The 15,298-nt window shown below is 41.1% G+C and overlaps 2 protein-coding genes across 4 annotated transcripts; one reads left to right on the plus strand and one right to left on the minus strand.

The window, feature by feature from the left end:
* The first annotated feature begins 4,014 nt into the window (after positions 1-4,014).
* Positions 4,015-10,676, plus strand: hsd20b2 (hydroxysteroid (20-beta) dehydrogenase 2). 3 transcript variants are annotated; one of them, XM_068744926.1, is made up of 12 exons: positions 4,015-4,185; positions 4,773-4,819; positions 4,951-5,026; positions 5,137-5,247; positions 5,871-5,938; positions 6,027-6,071; positions 6,470-6,504; positions 6,611-6,692; positions 6,814-6,879; positions 7,026-7,175; positions 7,279-7,463; positions 10,596-10,676. In XM_068744926.1, exons 1-11 carry the CDS (start codon positions 4,038-4,040, stop codon positions 7,420-7,422), a joined length of 972 nt encoding a protein of 323 aa, XP_068601027.1. In that variant the 5' UTR covers positions 4,015-4,037; the 3' UTR covers positions 7,423-7,463; positions 10,596-10,676. The 3 variants fall into 3 exon arrangements, with proteins under 3 accessions (XP_068601027.1, XP_068601025.1, XP_068601024.1); XM_068744924.1 differs by lacking the exon at positions 10,596-10,676 and having other exon boundaries at positions 7,279-7,507; XM_068744923.1 differs by lacking the exon at positions 10,596-10,676 and having other exon boundaries at positions 7,026-7,507.
* Positions 8,647-14,970, minus strand: LOC137900785 (solute carrier family 12 member 9-like). Its single transcript, XM_068744922.1, has 13 exons — positions 14,781-14,970; positions 14,535-14,669; positions 13,253-13,390; positions 12,884-13,180; positions 12,678-12,785; positions 11,710-11,821; positions 11,446-11,603; positions 11,289-11,371; positions 11,083-11,207; positions 10,608-10,800; positions 10,360-10,534; positions 9,576-9,722; positions 8,647-9,476 (listed from the first exon to the last, which is right to left on the minus strand). The coding sequence occupies exons 1-13, from the start codon at positions 14,968-14,970 to the stop codon at positions 8,647-8,649; spliced, it is 2,691 nt and encodes an 896-aa protein (XP_068601023.1).
* Positions 14,971-15,298: the final 328 nt, after the last annotated feature.

A 15,298-nucleotide genomic window follows, 5' to 3' on the forward strand; every position in this document is an offset into this window, starting at 1 on the left:
TTCCTCACACTGCTTATTCTGATGCCTTTGAGACAGAGGAGGAGCACTGTTAATGCTGGTTAGCGGGTGTGTCTTTGTCCCTTAGCACAAAGGAGACCCCTGGTTGAAAGCTGGACTGGTGATGAGACGACCCAGAGCCATCGCTACCTCCACAAAGTAAGAAGAGAAAGTTGAAAGAATGACTAAATTCAGTATGAGACAATTCAGTATGAGAATTCAAAGATCTGTGACACAAGCAAAGACAGGTCAGGGCTGAGACAGTCTCCAAGGTGCAGACATGATCCCTGACCTGAGTACCACATCTTGCTGCTTCAGGTTCATGAAATCACCATCTAAAGTTTGTTTTATTAGGATGTTTTACTTAAAGAAAAATCTCAGGATCAAAAGATATGCTATAATGGAGTTTACATTGGATTTGTAAAGTGAATTAGAAATGAAAGACCGTGGGACCCCATGGGAATTCACTGCATTTACCAACTTTATGGCTTGACAAGAATAAAGACGGGACATTTTTATAAACTACTAAATATTGGTATAGGAAAAAAAATCTTCTCCATTTCTTTCTGTTAAAATTGGAAATGTTTAAATCCTGTCAAACAAAGACAGCTGGCCTGAGTCTGTCTTCAGAGGCCCACTTTTTAAAATGGCTGATGCGGAGTGCTGAGCTAAAGGCCTGAGCGACGTGCTGGTGGAGAGAGCAGGTTAGATTGCAGCTAATGCTCCTTGAGTGCATAGAATGTCATACTGGGACAAGTAAAGGTGTTCCACCAATGGGCTACTAGTTTATAAACTCGTATTAATAAGTCTGACCCCTGGTCAAACAATTGAAGATAATAGACTTGTGCTGCTCTTTATATAAATTGTCTAAAACAAAATCTGATTGCCATATATTCTTAATATAAACACATAAACAAATATGTTCTAAATATATTCCTTAGCATGTTATTTTATACACTATTAACAATATATATATATATATATATACACTAGCTTTTTTTTAATCACCTGGCATGAGGTCTATATCAGATTTCCATCTTATCATGTAAACCAATTTTATTTGTTCAAAACAAAACAAATCCAAGTTACTGACCACAGCCTGATGTCTTTATCTGTCTTCAAGCTGAAATGTTGCAAGTCAGCGATGACCTTCACGCCATTTAGAGTGGCTAAGACTGACATGAGCTTACCTGCCACTGACAGGTGGCGCACTGACTGATATTCTAGTCTTGTTCTGGCTGTTCGAGCAGCTTACAATAACAAAAACAGGTCAATTCTATCTTCAAACAACATTTAATTTCATTTAATATAGCACTATTTTCTAAAAGACTACGATAAAGTCTATGAGACAATCCTTGTTGGAACTGTTGCAAAGAGATTTGAAGGCTTCTTTGACACCATGTGATTGGATTTAAAGCTCAGATTAACAAAACAATAGATATAACCGCCAAAATAATGGAAAATGAAAGACGTTGAATCAGAGAAAGTTCTGACCTGGAGCAGCTTTTCTACAGAGCAGCCATGTCATTGTCGCAGTCTGTCGTCAACTAGCACCATCCATACTCTAGGTAAACGAAACATACAGACTTACAGAGCAGAAAAAGTGTTTTTGTACTTTCCTTGGGGAATATATCATGCGTAATCCAAATTGCATGAAAACTTGAAAAAAATCAAAGCAATCAAATTCAAAGGATCTCTTCTTACATCCAAGCTCTTAAAGACCATAGTGAACAAATGAATGGGGAAGAAAAAAAACAACCTCCAAGCCTGCAGTGGTTTAGTCTCGTTTCAGTTCTTGCTGTCCCTGTTTTGGACTGGGACTGACCCCAAACCACACAGAGCACAGGATGATGTGCTAGAAGGGCTGCAAACTAAACCTTTGTGGCAGAGGTGAAGGAAAGGAAAGAGAAGGGAGGACTGGCAGGCTTTAACTTCTCAGTGCTCTTTAGCTTTTAATCCATGCTAGCGTGGGGAGAGTCTGTGTGTGTGTGTGTGTGTGTGTGGGGGGGGGGGGGGGGGGGGGGGGGGTAATGTTTCTTTGTCGTGCCAACCTGGTATGAAAGCAGGATACATTTGTTTTTCACAGAGATAATTGTTGCAGTTGGAGTTGGCGTGCGTCATTGCAGAAACGTTATGTTGTGTCAATTAAATAAATAAAACACTCGATCATTAGTAGTTTTCATTTAGTGGCCTGATGCTTTTTACTTATTATATCGTGATAACAATAATCCAGATTATATACAAATAATGTCCTTTGTCACTGCAGAACAGGTCAACATGAGCATCTTACAGACAGAGGGGGGGGGGGGGGGGGTATCTTGTAGTAAGCCACTGAAAATCTGCTGCTGCTGTTGACCTGGCAGCATTTCCAATGCATCACTACAGCTGGAATTTAAGCTAAGGGAAGGGAAACTCCTTTGCAAAATGTCTAAAATACAAGGTACTCTTAAACAATATGACAAAAACTTCCATCTTAAACTGCTGTTTCATGAATACAAAGATGGTCTCCCGCTCGTGCAAGAGTGAGACGGAAACTACATCTATGTGTCTGCTCTGTCCTCCGTATTGATGGCACCGTTGTCAAGGTAACCAGATTAGACAGGTGAGTCTGTGCTTAACTGATCGACTGCATGCAAGCCTCTTAGTGGCGCGGCCAACGGGACTGGCAGAGATCATTCACTGCAAGGTCATAAGAGCAAAGGGACCAGCGAGCTGCAGAGTGCTGACGCTTTGAATTTGTTGTTGGCCCTAAATGCTACTACTCTGCATTCTAAACCTACTGTCGGCCTACTGTGTGTGTGTGTGTGCTCAAAATTCTTATCACTGTTATTTAATCAAGAACAATTACACTTTGCCAATGTACAGAACGGTAGGACTGTTTCTGCTTCATTGTCTGCAGAACAGTTCTACCAGCCAGCGGAAGAACTGTGTTCTCATGTGTGTCATCCGTTAATCTCCATCGTGGCGTGCTGAAAACATTGTTTTGTTTTTGGTTATTGGTGATTAGATGTAGGAATAATGTTCCATGAAAATAACCCTTGTGAGGGTAAGAATTTCATGACGTTTGTATCCGTTTGCCATCTGCATTCATAATAGAAAGCCTGGTACAGACTGGAGTCATGGGACACGATAAAACCGAATCAGAAAAACTGAAACATAAACTGAAAATGCTCTCAAACTTTATTCATCCCTCTCTACATTCTCTTATCTTATCAGGTCTGCTGCAGCCTATCTCAGCTGACTATGGAGGCCTATATTGCAAGTTTTTGGTGGTGGGAGAAAGATAGAGATCCCACACAGATACGGAAAGAACATACAAACTACACACAAAAAAAGTCCCAGTTATATAATTATTGAAATATATTGCATATATAAAACATTGATGATTAATTCGTTAATTATGTGTTCTATGAATGTTCCTAATCTGTTTAGTTTTTGTTTGTTACATTATTAGAAGTCCAATAGATTTGATATGTTAGTTGTATAATGGGAGTGGGAGACAATAAGTTATCTTCTTACAACTCCTTTTTCGAGCAATATACAATTAATTATTTGTTATTTCTTGTGTACCGGTACACGGCAATTGGTGTTTTGTTTTGGACATATTTAATTTTTTTATTTGCCAAATTATGGTTCCTTGTACACATAAAAATAATAATAATTTTGCTCGAAACAAACAATAAAGCTAAACCTAAGCTACCGTATACAATAAAAAAAACTGATCAAACAAAGTTGTCGGATGAGCCTGACAACAGTCTTGATCCTACATTCAAAGCAAACAGCACAAGGAACATTCATTTTGGACAGAAAATTATATGTTCCTGAATCATGACTAACAGGTCCCACAGTTTTGTCTACAGGGAGCTTGCAAGGCTCAGACGCATTGTAATGCTCCTGGAGGTGTTGCTCAAGACAACAGTTCACCATAAGGGGCGGAGCAGTGTGGGAGGATCCCTGCATATAAAAGCATAAAAGTATTTTACCACATTTGAAAACTTTGACCAATGTTCTACATGTTCAGTCTTTAGCTCTGCAGCAAAATGCTCACTGATGCGCTCGTGTTCATCGGGGGCCTGACTGTTGTTTTCCACATGCTGAATCTCGCCTGGAGATGTGGGTGTGGATTCAAGGAGTACATTTTGTCAGAGCTTTGGCAGGTGGATTTAAAGACATATGGAAAATGGGCAGGTAATGTCAAAGGCGGCGTACTTAATATTCTCTTTACAAGTTGCTTTTAGAGCTCTTAATGAAACATTAGTGATTATTAGTCAGAATTAAGACCACAGGCAACATTTAGTGATAGAGGAGAGCAGCGAGATGAAGTCCAGAAACCGTTTGATTTTCTTACATTTACTTCACATACCAGAATTCAGGTCAGTGAAGGCACTTTGATAAAGAGCTTGGATAAGCTGTTTACATTCCTATTTGATGGAACATTTCCATCTTAATGCCTGAAAACATTTCAGTACCTTGCAGATACTAATTTAAGTTTTCATTTAGAATCCCCCCCCCCCCCCACCATAACCCTCTGGTGAAAATCTATATTTATTGCATCACACCGAACGCTGCAACGTTAGATATAATGTGCGATTTTCAAACCTTGTTTTCAGATAAGAGCACGAAAGCTTTCAGATATGGCTGTACAGTGGAACACGTTGTGTCTTCTCGTGCTACGCGATATAAATATATGAAAATGTATAAACACTTTAACTGCCAATAACTGTTGAATGAATGCAAAAACGTATTTCCTCTGCCTGTGCTTTGTCCTGGTGCAGTTGTCACCGGTGCCACATCTGGCATTGGTAAAGCTTACGCCCGAGAGGTGAGCGTCCAAGTTCCTTCAGCACAATTCTCTCCAGTACTTGATGTGCTTGAGATGTCAGCAGCTCGTTGTCTTTTGTGGGTTTGCAAAGCCACCAAACTCGTCCGTCTGCTTACTTGTTTCTTTACCAGCTGGCACGAAGAGGCCTGGATGTTATTTTGGTGAGCAGATGTGATGACAAGCTTCAACTGGTTGCCAGAGAGATCGGTGAGTGAAATGAATATAGTCTCTGTTGGTAGAGTCTGTTCCGCAATTAAATGAAACGAACTGTCTGTCAACGAGCAGGTATCTTTCACAATATTGTGGGTCTCTTCCAGAGGATCAGTACGGAAGAAAGACTCGCACCATCCGAGTAGACTTCACGGAAAGCCACAGCATTTATCCTATCATAGCCGAACAAATGCAGGGACTGGAGATTGGAATTCTGGGTAATGGGACAGTTATTACAGCGCTGAGAATGTGTAAAAACACCATGAAGTTATTCAGAAGGTTTATAAGTGTAAGACTTTTTCCCGTTATCTTTGCCTAATTATTTTATTTATCCCAAACTGGGAAATGATGATGTTGCAGCAGCATATGAAAGCAAGCAAACAGAATACCCACTAATATATTAAGAATGGAAATGCATCACATAAATTAAATAGCCTCAAAACGGAGGACGCCACGATTATGATGTCAAGTCAGAAAAATCTGGGCTGAATTTTCAAGTTTCCAAGCAACAACATTCCAACCCCATCCATGGATTAAATATAATCAGTAGTTTTCTCTTGTACCACAATCAGGCCTTTGTTCCCCACTTCAATTACGTGAAATCACATAAATCCTTCTATTTGTTTATAGCCAATAGCAGAGGAACAATAGACCCTGGGAACATAGCAATGGCTTCCCTGGCTGCAGATTTAACTTCTGATTATTATTAAACACAAATGTGCCCAATGCTTGGCTCACAACGTGTGTGATTGGCCCTCTACTAACAGTGATGGATGAAAGGTTTACACAGGAGATATGCTTGCTGATAGAGTTTTTCTCTATGTCTTTGAAACCCACACAGTTAACAATGTAGGGATGACCTATTCTGATAATTTTGCCTACTTCTTGGAAACACCAGATGCTGAAATGGTAAGTTTTCAGAACTTCAGCTTCTGTCGGAGGCTCTTAGAGGTCTTTGATTTGAAAATGAGTTTCTGCTTGTTTTGTTTCTTCCCAGAAAATCACTCAGATTGTCAACTGTAACATGTTGTCTGTCCCACAGGTAAGAAACGGTTGAACTATTTACACCATGACTGAGAGTGTTTGTGTGCTATAAATGTTTTACTCTGCAATCACATTTTAAAAATGGACAGTATCTGGACAGCATTTTGGCTTTTGGTGATGATGATGATGATGAATATATTTATTAGATAGAATGTTAGAGTACAAGTACAGTCACACAGTAGCATGTATTACAGTACAAGTACAGTCACACAGTAGCATGTATTACAGTACAAGTACAGTCAAACAGTAGCATGTATTACAGTACAAATAACGTCAAACATCCTGTCTAAGAGGAGCATTTCAAAAAAGCCCTTGCGGGCTTGTTTCCGTTGAAAGTCCTTCGTACATCTTATGGTTGTATAACATAAGATGCTAATGGATATTTTCTTCACTCAGATGACCAGACTGGTTCTTCCAGGCATGGTTGAAAGGTATTGCCTCAAACATAGAAGTTTGAGATGGATAGGAAGTAAAGATAATCTAGGATGGATTCATGTGTGTCCTGTAGATATATGTTTGTCTTCAATTTGCTTGTAGAGGGAGAGGACTCATTATCAATGTCTCCTCTGGACTGGGTATCCATCCACAGCCTTTGCTGACCATGTATTCTGCCACTAAGGTATTTTCTCACGCAGCTATTGTGTATATTTAAATGCTTGCCTTCATTCAAAGTCACACACAACTCTCAGCATCTAGTGAGTCTGTCTCCTTGGTGACATTGATCTTGCTCTTTATTTCAGATTTTTGTAACTCATTTCTCTCGGTGTCTGCATGCCGAGTACAAGTCAAAGGGAATTATAGTCCAGGTAAAGCATTTGATACTTGCCCAAATTTCCAAAAACTCATTCACATGTGATCCAACGGTAGGTTTAAAATACTTCAAATGTCATATTTAGCCTTAATAATGATGACGTGAGGACATCTAAACTTGTCCAACCCCGATCTTCCTCAGTGTGTTGTCCCTTTCCTGGTGTCCACCAACATGACAAACAGCATAAGAGCCAATTGCTTTGTAAAGAGCGCTTCAGGGTTCGCTCGAGATGCCTTGAATACTGTTGGTCACTCCATCCAAACAAGCGGCTGTTTGTCCCATGCCCTTCAGGTCACTGATATGAAACACGTCTACATTATTACTGACACATTTTCTGGAGCTGCAGCTCATCAGCATATCTCCCTCTGCCCCCCACCCCCCCACTATCCTTCAGAACCTGGCTTTCACAATATTCCTCCCAGAGTGGCTTCGAATGTCATCCACTGTTGTCAGAAAACTAGGAAACTGCTCAAAAGTCAGTAAATATGAAGGAAGAACGTGGAACGAAAAGGAGAAGTTCACTGAAAAGGAGGAATAGTCATGTGCCTGGATCTGCACATTCGGGAGACAGATAAAAATGTGATTGTTTTTTTCTGTGAAATAAAACTATTCTCTAACATTTATTTATCACTATACAGTTAAATAGTAAATACTAGTTTTGTAGATGTATTTATTCTGAATTACTGCACTAAGTCTGTACGGATATATGGAGCTAAATGGACCCATTGAGACTCTGGACGAATTCAGAATTCTCATATATATGGTTTCTATTCATATTTGCATTATTACACTTGACACAAACAAATACATCCTAATGGAAGTGCATCAAAGCAATCTGTTAAATACATATCTTATGTTTTGTAATAGATTACCTTTACAAAGATAACACAGAGCACATTTAGTATATGCTTAATCCAGTAGCATCAGTTTAGTATTTACATCTACAGATCTTCAGTACACCAGCGTGGACCCTTCGTGATTCCTCACTTGACACCTCGCAGTAGACGTAAAAACGACAAAGTTACAAAGCCAAGTCATCTCTGACTGGCTCTGGAAGAAATCCAGAGCAAATAGTGTAAACCTTTGTGCTGTATTTGTACAGACTGTAACACAAAGGACAAAAGCCCAGTGTACTTTTCAAGTTAGCACATTTAGCATTAACAAAACAACAGTTAACTGCAAAAAGCAATGGTTTGTAACGGGAACACAGTCATCTAACCTAAATTCAGATCAGAAACAAAATCTTTGGGTCACTTGGTCCAGCAACCAGCAGTCTCGAGAAAAAGTCTGCAGTCAGTATTCCTCAGCAAACACACATTTCATGATTTCATCCCCGACCTTGCAAATAAACATGAACATTTTACATTCAACGTATGACACAACCTGCATTGCTTAATATAAAGGTTTTTGTTCAGAAGATACTTTGCCATATTCCCTATTTCTGCCAAAATTTCGAAAGACACGAGATTAATGCAAAGAGGTTGTATGAATATGAATCCCGCTCACACCTGTATTCTGAAGTGCTTTGTCTATTCAGGATATGCAAGCAGGAAAATATCTATCTTGAATTCAAAAAGCTCAAGTTTTGGTAAAATGACCCCAGAAAAAAGCTGTCAGTTTAACTGATGACACATACTTTGCCTTGGCATCCACTTTTCAAGTTATATGCTAATTTTATTTGTAACCAGAGTCTATACTTGCACTGAAGCACGGAAAATATTTAATATGCATGAACATGAACGCAAATCCCGACCGCAGAAGCTCACAGGTCCGTGTATGTGACAGGCGTGACTCCATGAATGAGGAGCGTTGGTCCCAAATTTTTGGTCACTGCTTCCACGTGAGACAAGTACTGTTGTGACTGGCTGTGCTGAACAGGAGGTCGAGGCAAATACAGGAAGCAAACAGCAGCTTGGGAGCTGTGCTCCATCAGCATACAGTTCACTGCAGACAGGAAGTCCTCGGACAGGGCTCCTGGGGGCTCCTTACCCAGAGCGATATGGTGTTTCACCACAGAGTCCCAGGGCACGATCTTTATTGACGCACGGATCCTCAGCTTCTTCAGCAACTCTTGGAAAGTCTCTTCGTTCACCACCCAGCCCCGGTCACTGGACTCAGTCTCCACATTCAGGAAGATTCTCATTTTCGCACGGCGCCATTTACTGGACATGTTGAGCACACAGGCCATCTGCAGCAAAAAGAGGCTGCACACGTCCTGATACTCACGACTGCATGGTTGGAGCAGGTTGAGAGGCCACACATCTATCGTTCGCTCCGAGCCATCCACCTTGCTGTTTTTACCCTCCCCCTCTAACTGGCAGAAATGGCGAGCAAGGCACACATTCTTGCTCATTTTAATGGCATCGGAAATGATCCCCACGTACTCCTCTGGTGACAGCCATCGTGGGCTCTCAACGTGCCGAACTGGAGGGAAATGAGCCTGTAATGAAGGCAAGTCAACCCCAAAATGTAACTTGTCCTCTGCCGCTCGTCCCATTGAACAGTCACAGAATGCAGTATCTTGAAGGAAGAAGTCATCAGGAGTGCAGCTGTCATAAAAACCCAAGACCAGAGTGTTGGGCTTCATGCCACCTTACAGAGAGACGCAGAAAAGCAGAGCATGCAAGGGTCATCCAGTGCAGCTAAAACATGAACATTTATACTAGATACGCGCAAGAAATTAGAGATTACCTAAACCTGTGATGCGCAGAAGATGCTGAGTTCCCTGCCTGACAGAGGGAGACAGCGTCAGGTCCACAAAGGCCTTCACCCCGAGTTTATCAACTAGACTCCACCAAAAGTTGTACTGCTGCTGCACCGGGTCCGATGGGTGGGCGTCTGCAGGACAGGAAAGGCAGAATGAAATTCACTGTTTGGATTTGAACAACAAACAGTAATGCAATTCCTAATTTAACATCATGCATCATTTAACATTGAGTGGAAGGTGTGCTCAGGTTCTTTTCTTGAGCCTGACGATGTAAAAAAAAAAAAAAAAAAAAAAGTAGGAGGTGCAAAAGAAAGCATTCTAACTGCAAACATCACAAATTAGCATGTTTTAGTTCTGCTGGCTTTGCACCATCTGGTGTCACTTTTCCTACATTACAGACGTACTTACAAAGTTAGGAAAATCAAGCCTACCAGGAACATTCGGGCCTTGTGAACTGCTAACACTCAGATTAGCAGTTTGAGTTATGGGATTATTAAAATATTCTGTTTCTGATAAACAATGCTTAAAATCTGGACGACACTAAAATGATACAAAGAACAAAGATATCCACTCATTAATAATGCAAGAGAAGCAGCAGATGGAAAGTGAAAGCCCAACAGGTTGCCTTTCATGACAGCCTCAGGACTCAGGGTAACTTTAGCTTCACTGTGGGGGGAGTGAAACCACAGAGGAAAATGATTCAGAGATAAGAATAATTGAATGCTGTTAGCAGCAGGTGGCCGTCACAGGACATCCACAGATAATTACCCAGATCTCCCAGCTGCACATGGCCCAACACAAACAGCCCCCCCTTCTTCAACTGGTTGACAAACTGGATGAGCTGACAGGAAGAGCGAGGGTTGGCCACCATTAGCAACACCTGTGGCCTCCAGAACTTCACGTGGTCTTTCCTCACGTCCAGCATCAGCAGATATTTACGTACCTAAACCAAAAGGAAGACAGATCTGTAAAGTCCATGTCTGATTTTGTGTCCATCTCTGCAGGAGTCCAGATACCTGATGGAAAATGAGAGCCTGGCTGATATAGCCCCAGCTGCTGGTGGGCGATCTGTAGTGGAGGAACAGCAGCAGCAGTAGCAGGATTACAATGCTGCCTGAGGAGTACATGGGGTTGATGATGAACATCATCACTAAACAGCTCACAATCCCCAGCAGGCAGCTGTGCCAGGAGAAGAGCTGGAAGGTCGGCCTGTCAAGCAGAGACAAATGTAAAATATGTGGAAGGAAATGGACTTCCCAATCTCAAATCAAACAGTTCAAGCATTCTAATATTATGGGAAATGTTCTTTTTTTTCATTTGTTATATTTTACTGAAACAGGGAATGTTTTTTTGTTTTTACACCAATTTATTCCAGAAAAATGACTCAAAGGCTGTTGATCAATTTTGATGTCATGCTAAGATCTTGTTGGCAGAAGTCAGTAGACATTATTAAATTCTCATTTTTCTGGGGATTGATTGATATTTCATTACCTGAAATTTGGAGCCGACGCCAACTCAAGAGCAAAACAAGCGAGGTCGACCGCAGCGTAGGTAAGCAGGTAGAAAACAGTCACCAAACTTGCTATAGCATTGAGCTGGCCTGCAAACACTACACACTGGAATACAAACAGATCACAAACCACAGTTCAGGACCTTGTAATACTGAAAACACACACCAGTACAGAAACTGCCCTCACCTGTGCCAGACCCCAGGTGTACAGCACCGCCACCCATGGATTCCCAGATTTTGATGTGATGGCGGCTGGGGCTAAAGGCAAACCTTGAAGGTAGAAAAAAACTGTAAATTAAAAATAATTCTGAGGCAATGATATGAGCAAAACATTCAGTCCTCACCAAAGAGGTCATCCAGAGCGAGAGCATGGAGGATCCGGGATGCCCCGATCATAGTACACATAGCAGCTGACAGCGCGGCGCAGCAAATACCAACGGTGACAAACGGAGACCAGATGTTTATTTTTTGGAGAAATCCATAATCCTTGGTCAACAGAGTCCTGAAGTAAAAATAAAAATACAAAGATTTATAATAATTTGTGTCATGAATTCAACCCAGTATTATTTTTCAAAATGAATATCAAACATTTAAGAAACATATCAGACCTGTCGCAGGTGGCGCTGACCAAGATGAAGAAGAGGGCATAGATTATGAACGTGTAGAGGACAGCTGTGATGGTGCCTTTTGGGATGGAAACACTCGGAGTCTTCAGATCCCCTTCAAGGACGTGTGGAGTTCATACAAATATAAGCGTGAGTATGCACTCTGGCCTGCAGAATATGTGTATAAACGCATTGCCAAAATGATGACGGTGCACCATGTGATTATTATTATTTTTTGTGTGTATGTGGCGCACCCAGGTATGTGCGACCACATTTGGATTAATATTTAACATAATTAAAAATTGCCAATTTAGTAGCCTGTAAGCTACGAGAATATTAACGTAATTGTAATAATTATTATTTTACATCTTTGAGATGTTATCCTGTAAAAATAGTGGAAGCTGGGCAGAGCCTTTAGCACTGTGTCGGGTCACCCCGGAGTGCCCAGGGTGCGGCCGGCTTCAGGTTTATGCTTCAGTTACGAACGGAAGAGAAGAGAAAGGGTGTGTGTGTTTCTTGCTCTGACGTTGCATTTGGATTTACAGACTTTCTTTTTGTTATTGTGGCCACCAACCCGGGACCCGTAACATGTACTATAATTTGTTGAATGTGTGCATAAAATATTATTTGTTTTACCTTTTTTATAACAGTCAAAAATAAGATAAACAGCAAATATACGATCCAATCTGATCTGTCTATCAATTTCCCACTCCAGTCTTCCCTCACAGCCCTGTGACATTTGAACTACTGTATTTGGGGCAGCAACCCATCCCTAACCACGGCCTCGGTAAAACAGGTACCGATTGCTCTGTAACAGGCCCGTTATTTACGGTAGTGCAAAGCATAAATAGAACTTTTAGAACTTTTTCTAGGCTCAAATACCTGAAACTACAAAATGCATTATATCGACAGTGCTCTTAATCAATGATGGCCTTTACTGCTAAGCGATACGTAAGGCAACAAGCTTTCACCTGACATGTTGGCTCCAGCCATGATCCCTGTGCAGCTGGTGAAGAAAACAGCAAACACGCTGGCAAAAGACATGACAGTGTTGGTGCTGTAATCCAAAGTGTATCCAGCTGCAATGACAGAAAACAGGAACAGCAAAACCGTGAAACGCTTTAATCGTGATCTGCATTAACAACACTACTATCAGCCTCATGCCCCCGACACTCACGGCCCAGGTTGTTCCTCAGGGTGCTGGCATTGAAGCCCGTGTAGCTGGCATTGAACTGGACGGTCTGGTTGCCAGATCCATGGTGGGTGATGGAAAACTCATGAGGTTTGACTACAACTGAACTGATGAAAATGGACAGCATGGATATGGTGATCATCACCAGGATGACAAGGGCAGTGCGAGAGTAGATGTGAGCTCCCACCAGACACACAACCAGGCACAGCAGAAGGATGACTGAGGAGTACAGCAGTGTGTACCAGTAACCCTGAGGAAGCACCTGCACCCCCTCAGGTGACTCTATGAAAGAGAAACCCAGTCTGAGAATCTGGAGAATGAATGAGAATACAAGGGAAACTTGTAAAAACTTACCAGGGTCCACACCAAATACATCGAGTATTGCCTCCACTAGACCAAGAACATACTCTCCACACGCACACACTTTGGCCAGGAAGAACATCAAACCAATGCTTCCACCAAACTCTGGGCCGAGGGACCGGCTGATCATGTCTGGTTGCATTTTGTTAAGTTTGATGTTCCGACTGAAGGGACTAAAGAAAGCAAAAATAATTCCTTTGGGTCTCCTCAATATTTCATTGAAAACAATATCAAAAAGGAAAATATGGATGATGTGGTCAATAGTTTGAATAGGTTTTTTGTAAATGTTGGGCCAAACCTGGAAGGAAAGATTCCTGATTCTTTATCTAATGATATGATTGATAATTTTATACCGAGAAATCTGAGTTCAATGTTTCTCACAGCAGTTGAAGATAATGAAATAATAGATATTGTAAATAAATGTAAATGTGATTCAAATGAAATTGATATGAATCTCATAAAAAAGGTCATTGAGGGGATTTCAGAACCATTAACATACATCTGTAACTTATCATTCCAAACCGGTACATTTCCCAACAATATGAAAATAGCTAAAGTTGTGTCGCTGCATAAAACTGGAAATAGACACTTCACAAATTACAGGCCTATTTCTTTACTTCCACAATTCTCCAAAATTCAGATTAGACAAGTTCATAAACAAATATAGATTACTTCCTGACAGTCAATACGGGTTTAGAGCAAATAATTCAACATCACTAGCGTTGACAGAATCAATTGAGGAGATCACAAACGCTATAGATCATGGGATCAGGGGGGTAGTATTGCACTGGGTGAAAAGTTATTTAAGCAGTAGAAAACAATTTGTGAAGTTGGGGGAGTATTCATCGTCATGCTTGGACATTGCTTGTGGTGTCCCACAGGGGTCAGTGTTAGGTCCACAACTCTTTATAATGTACATAGATGATATTTGCCAAGTCTCAAAAGTTTTTAAATTAGTATTATTTGCAGATTACACCAATATGTTTTGTTCTGGAGAGGACTTACAGGAATTAATGGGGAGGATCGCTACTGAAATGGGCAAACTGAAAATGTGGGATATGGTTTATTGAGTAGTGGAGAGGGGGTAGGCGTAGATAAGCAAATGCTTCATCCGACTCCTTTTCGGACATGCTGCGTTCATATTATTATTATTGTTTTGACTTTGTTATTGTTATTTTGACTATTATCATTGTTTTTGGTTTGCTTGTTTTTCTATTTGACTTTGTTAATAGCATATTCGAAATAAAACATTCAAATCAAATCAAATCAAGGATACAATAAGCTCCACCCCCTTGTATCGCACCATTGGTGGAAATGGCACAGATGGACAGTATCGTCAGAGCTATAATGATGTAGGCTACAATCAGCATTGCCAGACCCTCCAACAGTCCTGCCTGACCGACTACAAACCCTGCAAGAGAGATCACGTTACTGTTCGTCAGAAGTGCACCATGCAATGACTCACAATGAGAGAGCTTTAAACAAACACCCTCTGCTTACAGCCCAAAATCTCTGTCCTCACCTGTTCTGAGGAACAGCACGATGCTGAACATGGAGAGGATGGTCGGCACCATGACCCCAAAGAAGGTGTTCAGTTTCCGAGGCTCCTTCATTGGAGCGCCGGATTCAGGGGCGGCATCTGACTCCGTGCCGCACGTCATAGTCAGACCGCATACCCCTGACGTGATCAGGGGGGTGCGTTCGCTTGACATGATCGGTCAGAAATGTCTCTGTGTGCTTGGTCTGAGAGAAAACGAAACAAAGGAAGCTAGATTAAAAAGAGAAAGGGCAGTAACACCCAGTCTCTCATGTAGATCCCTTTTTTCAAACAAAACAAAGTTCATCTTTGTTTCCCCGTCTTCCCTTTTTAAAATGAGAATATGATGAGTTACATTTATACATTTAACATATAGAGTTTTAGTTCACTTGAAGCATCGTTTATTTTGCTGTTTTCTCAAGCAGTGAAGATGCTGAAACGTGTTCAGTAAGGAGCACAAAGTGAGGTTGTGACGCATTCTCCTTCATAAAACCTGCGGCTCA

The sequence above is a fragment of the Brachionichthys hirsutus genome, chromosome 10, assembly GCF_040956055.1.
Source record: "Brachionichthys hirsutus isolate HB-005 chromosome 10, CSIRO-AGI_Bhir_v1, whole genome shotgun sequence".
Classification (NCBI taxonomy): domain Eukaryota; kingdom Metazoa; phylum Chordata; class Actinopteri; order Lophiiformes; family Brachionichthyidae; genus Brachionichthys; species Brachionichthys hirsutus.

Excerpts from the sequence above, each read along its gene's own strand:
- hsd20b2 (XM_068744923.1), top strand. The coding sequence starts at position 4,038 with ATGCTCACTGATGCGCTCGTGTTCATCGGGGGCCTGACTGTTGTTTTC. Across the intron at positions 5,939-6,026 it reads AAACACCAGATGCTGAAATG|AAAATCACTCAGATTGTCAA; the intron begins GTAAGTTTTCAG and ends GTTTCTTCCCAG. Across the intron at positions 6,880-7,025 it reads CAAAGGGAATTATAGTCCAG|TGTGTTGTCCCTTTCCTGGT; the intron begins GTAAAGCATTTG and ends GATCTTCCTCAG.
- LOC137900785 (XM_068744922.1), bottom strand. The coding sequence starts at position 14,970 with ATGTCAAGCGAACGCACCCCCCTGATCACGTCAGGGGTATGCGGTCTG. Across the intron at positions 13,391-14,534 it reads ACAAGGGGGTGGAGCTTATT|ACATGATCAGCCGGTCCCTC; the intron begins GTATCCTTGATT and ends AAATGCAACCAG. Across the intron at positions 11,208-11,288 it reads ACACCTGGGGTCTGGCACAG|TGTGTAGTGTTTGCAGGCCA; the intron begins GTGAGGGCAGTT and ends TTTGTATTCCAG.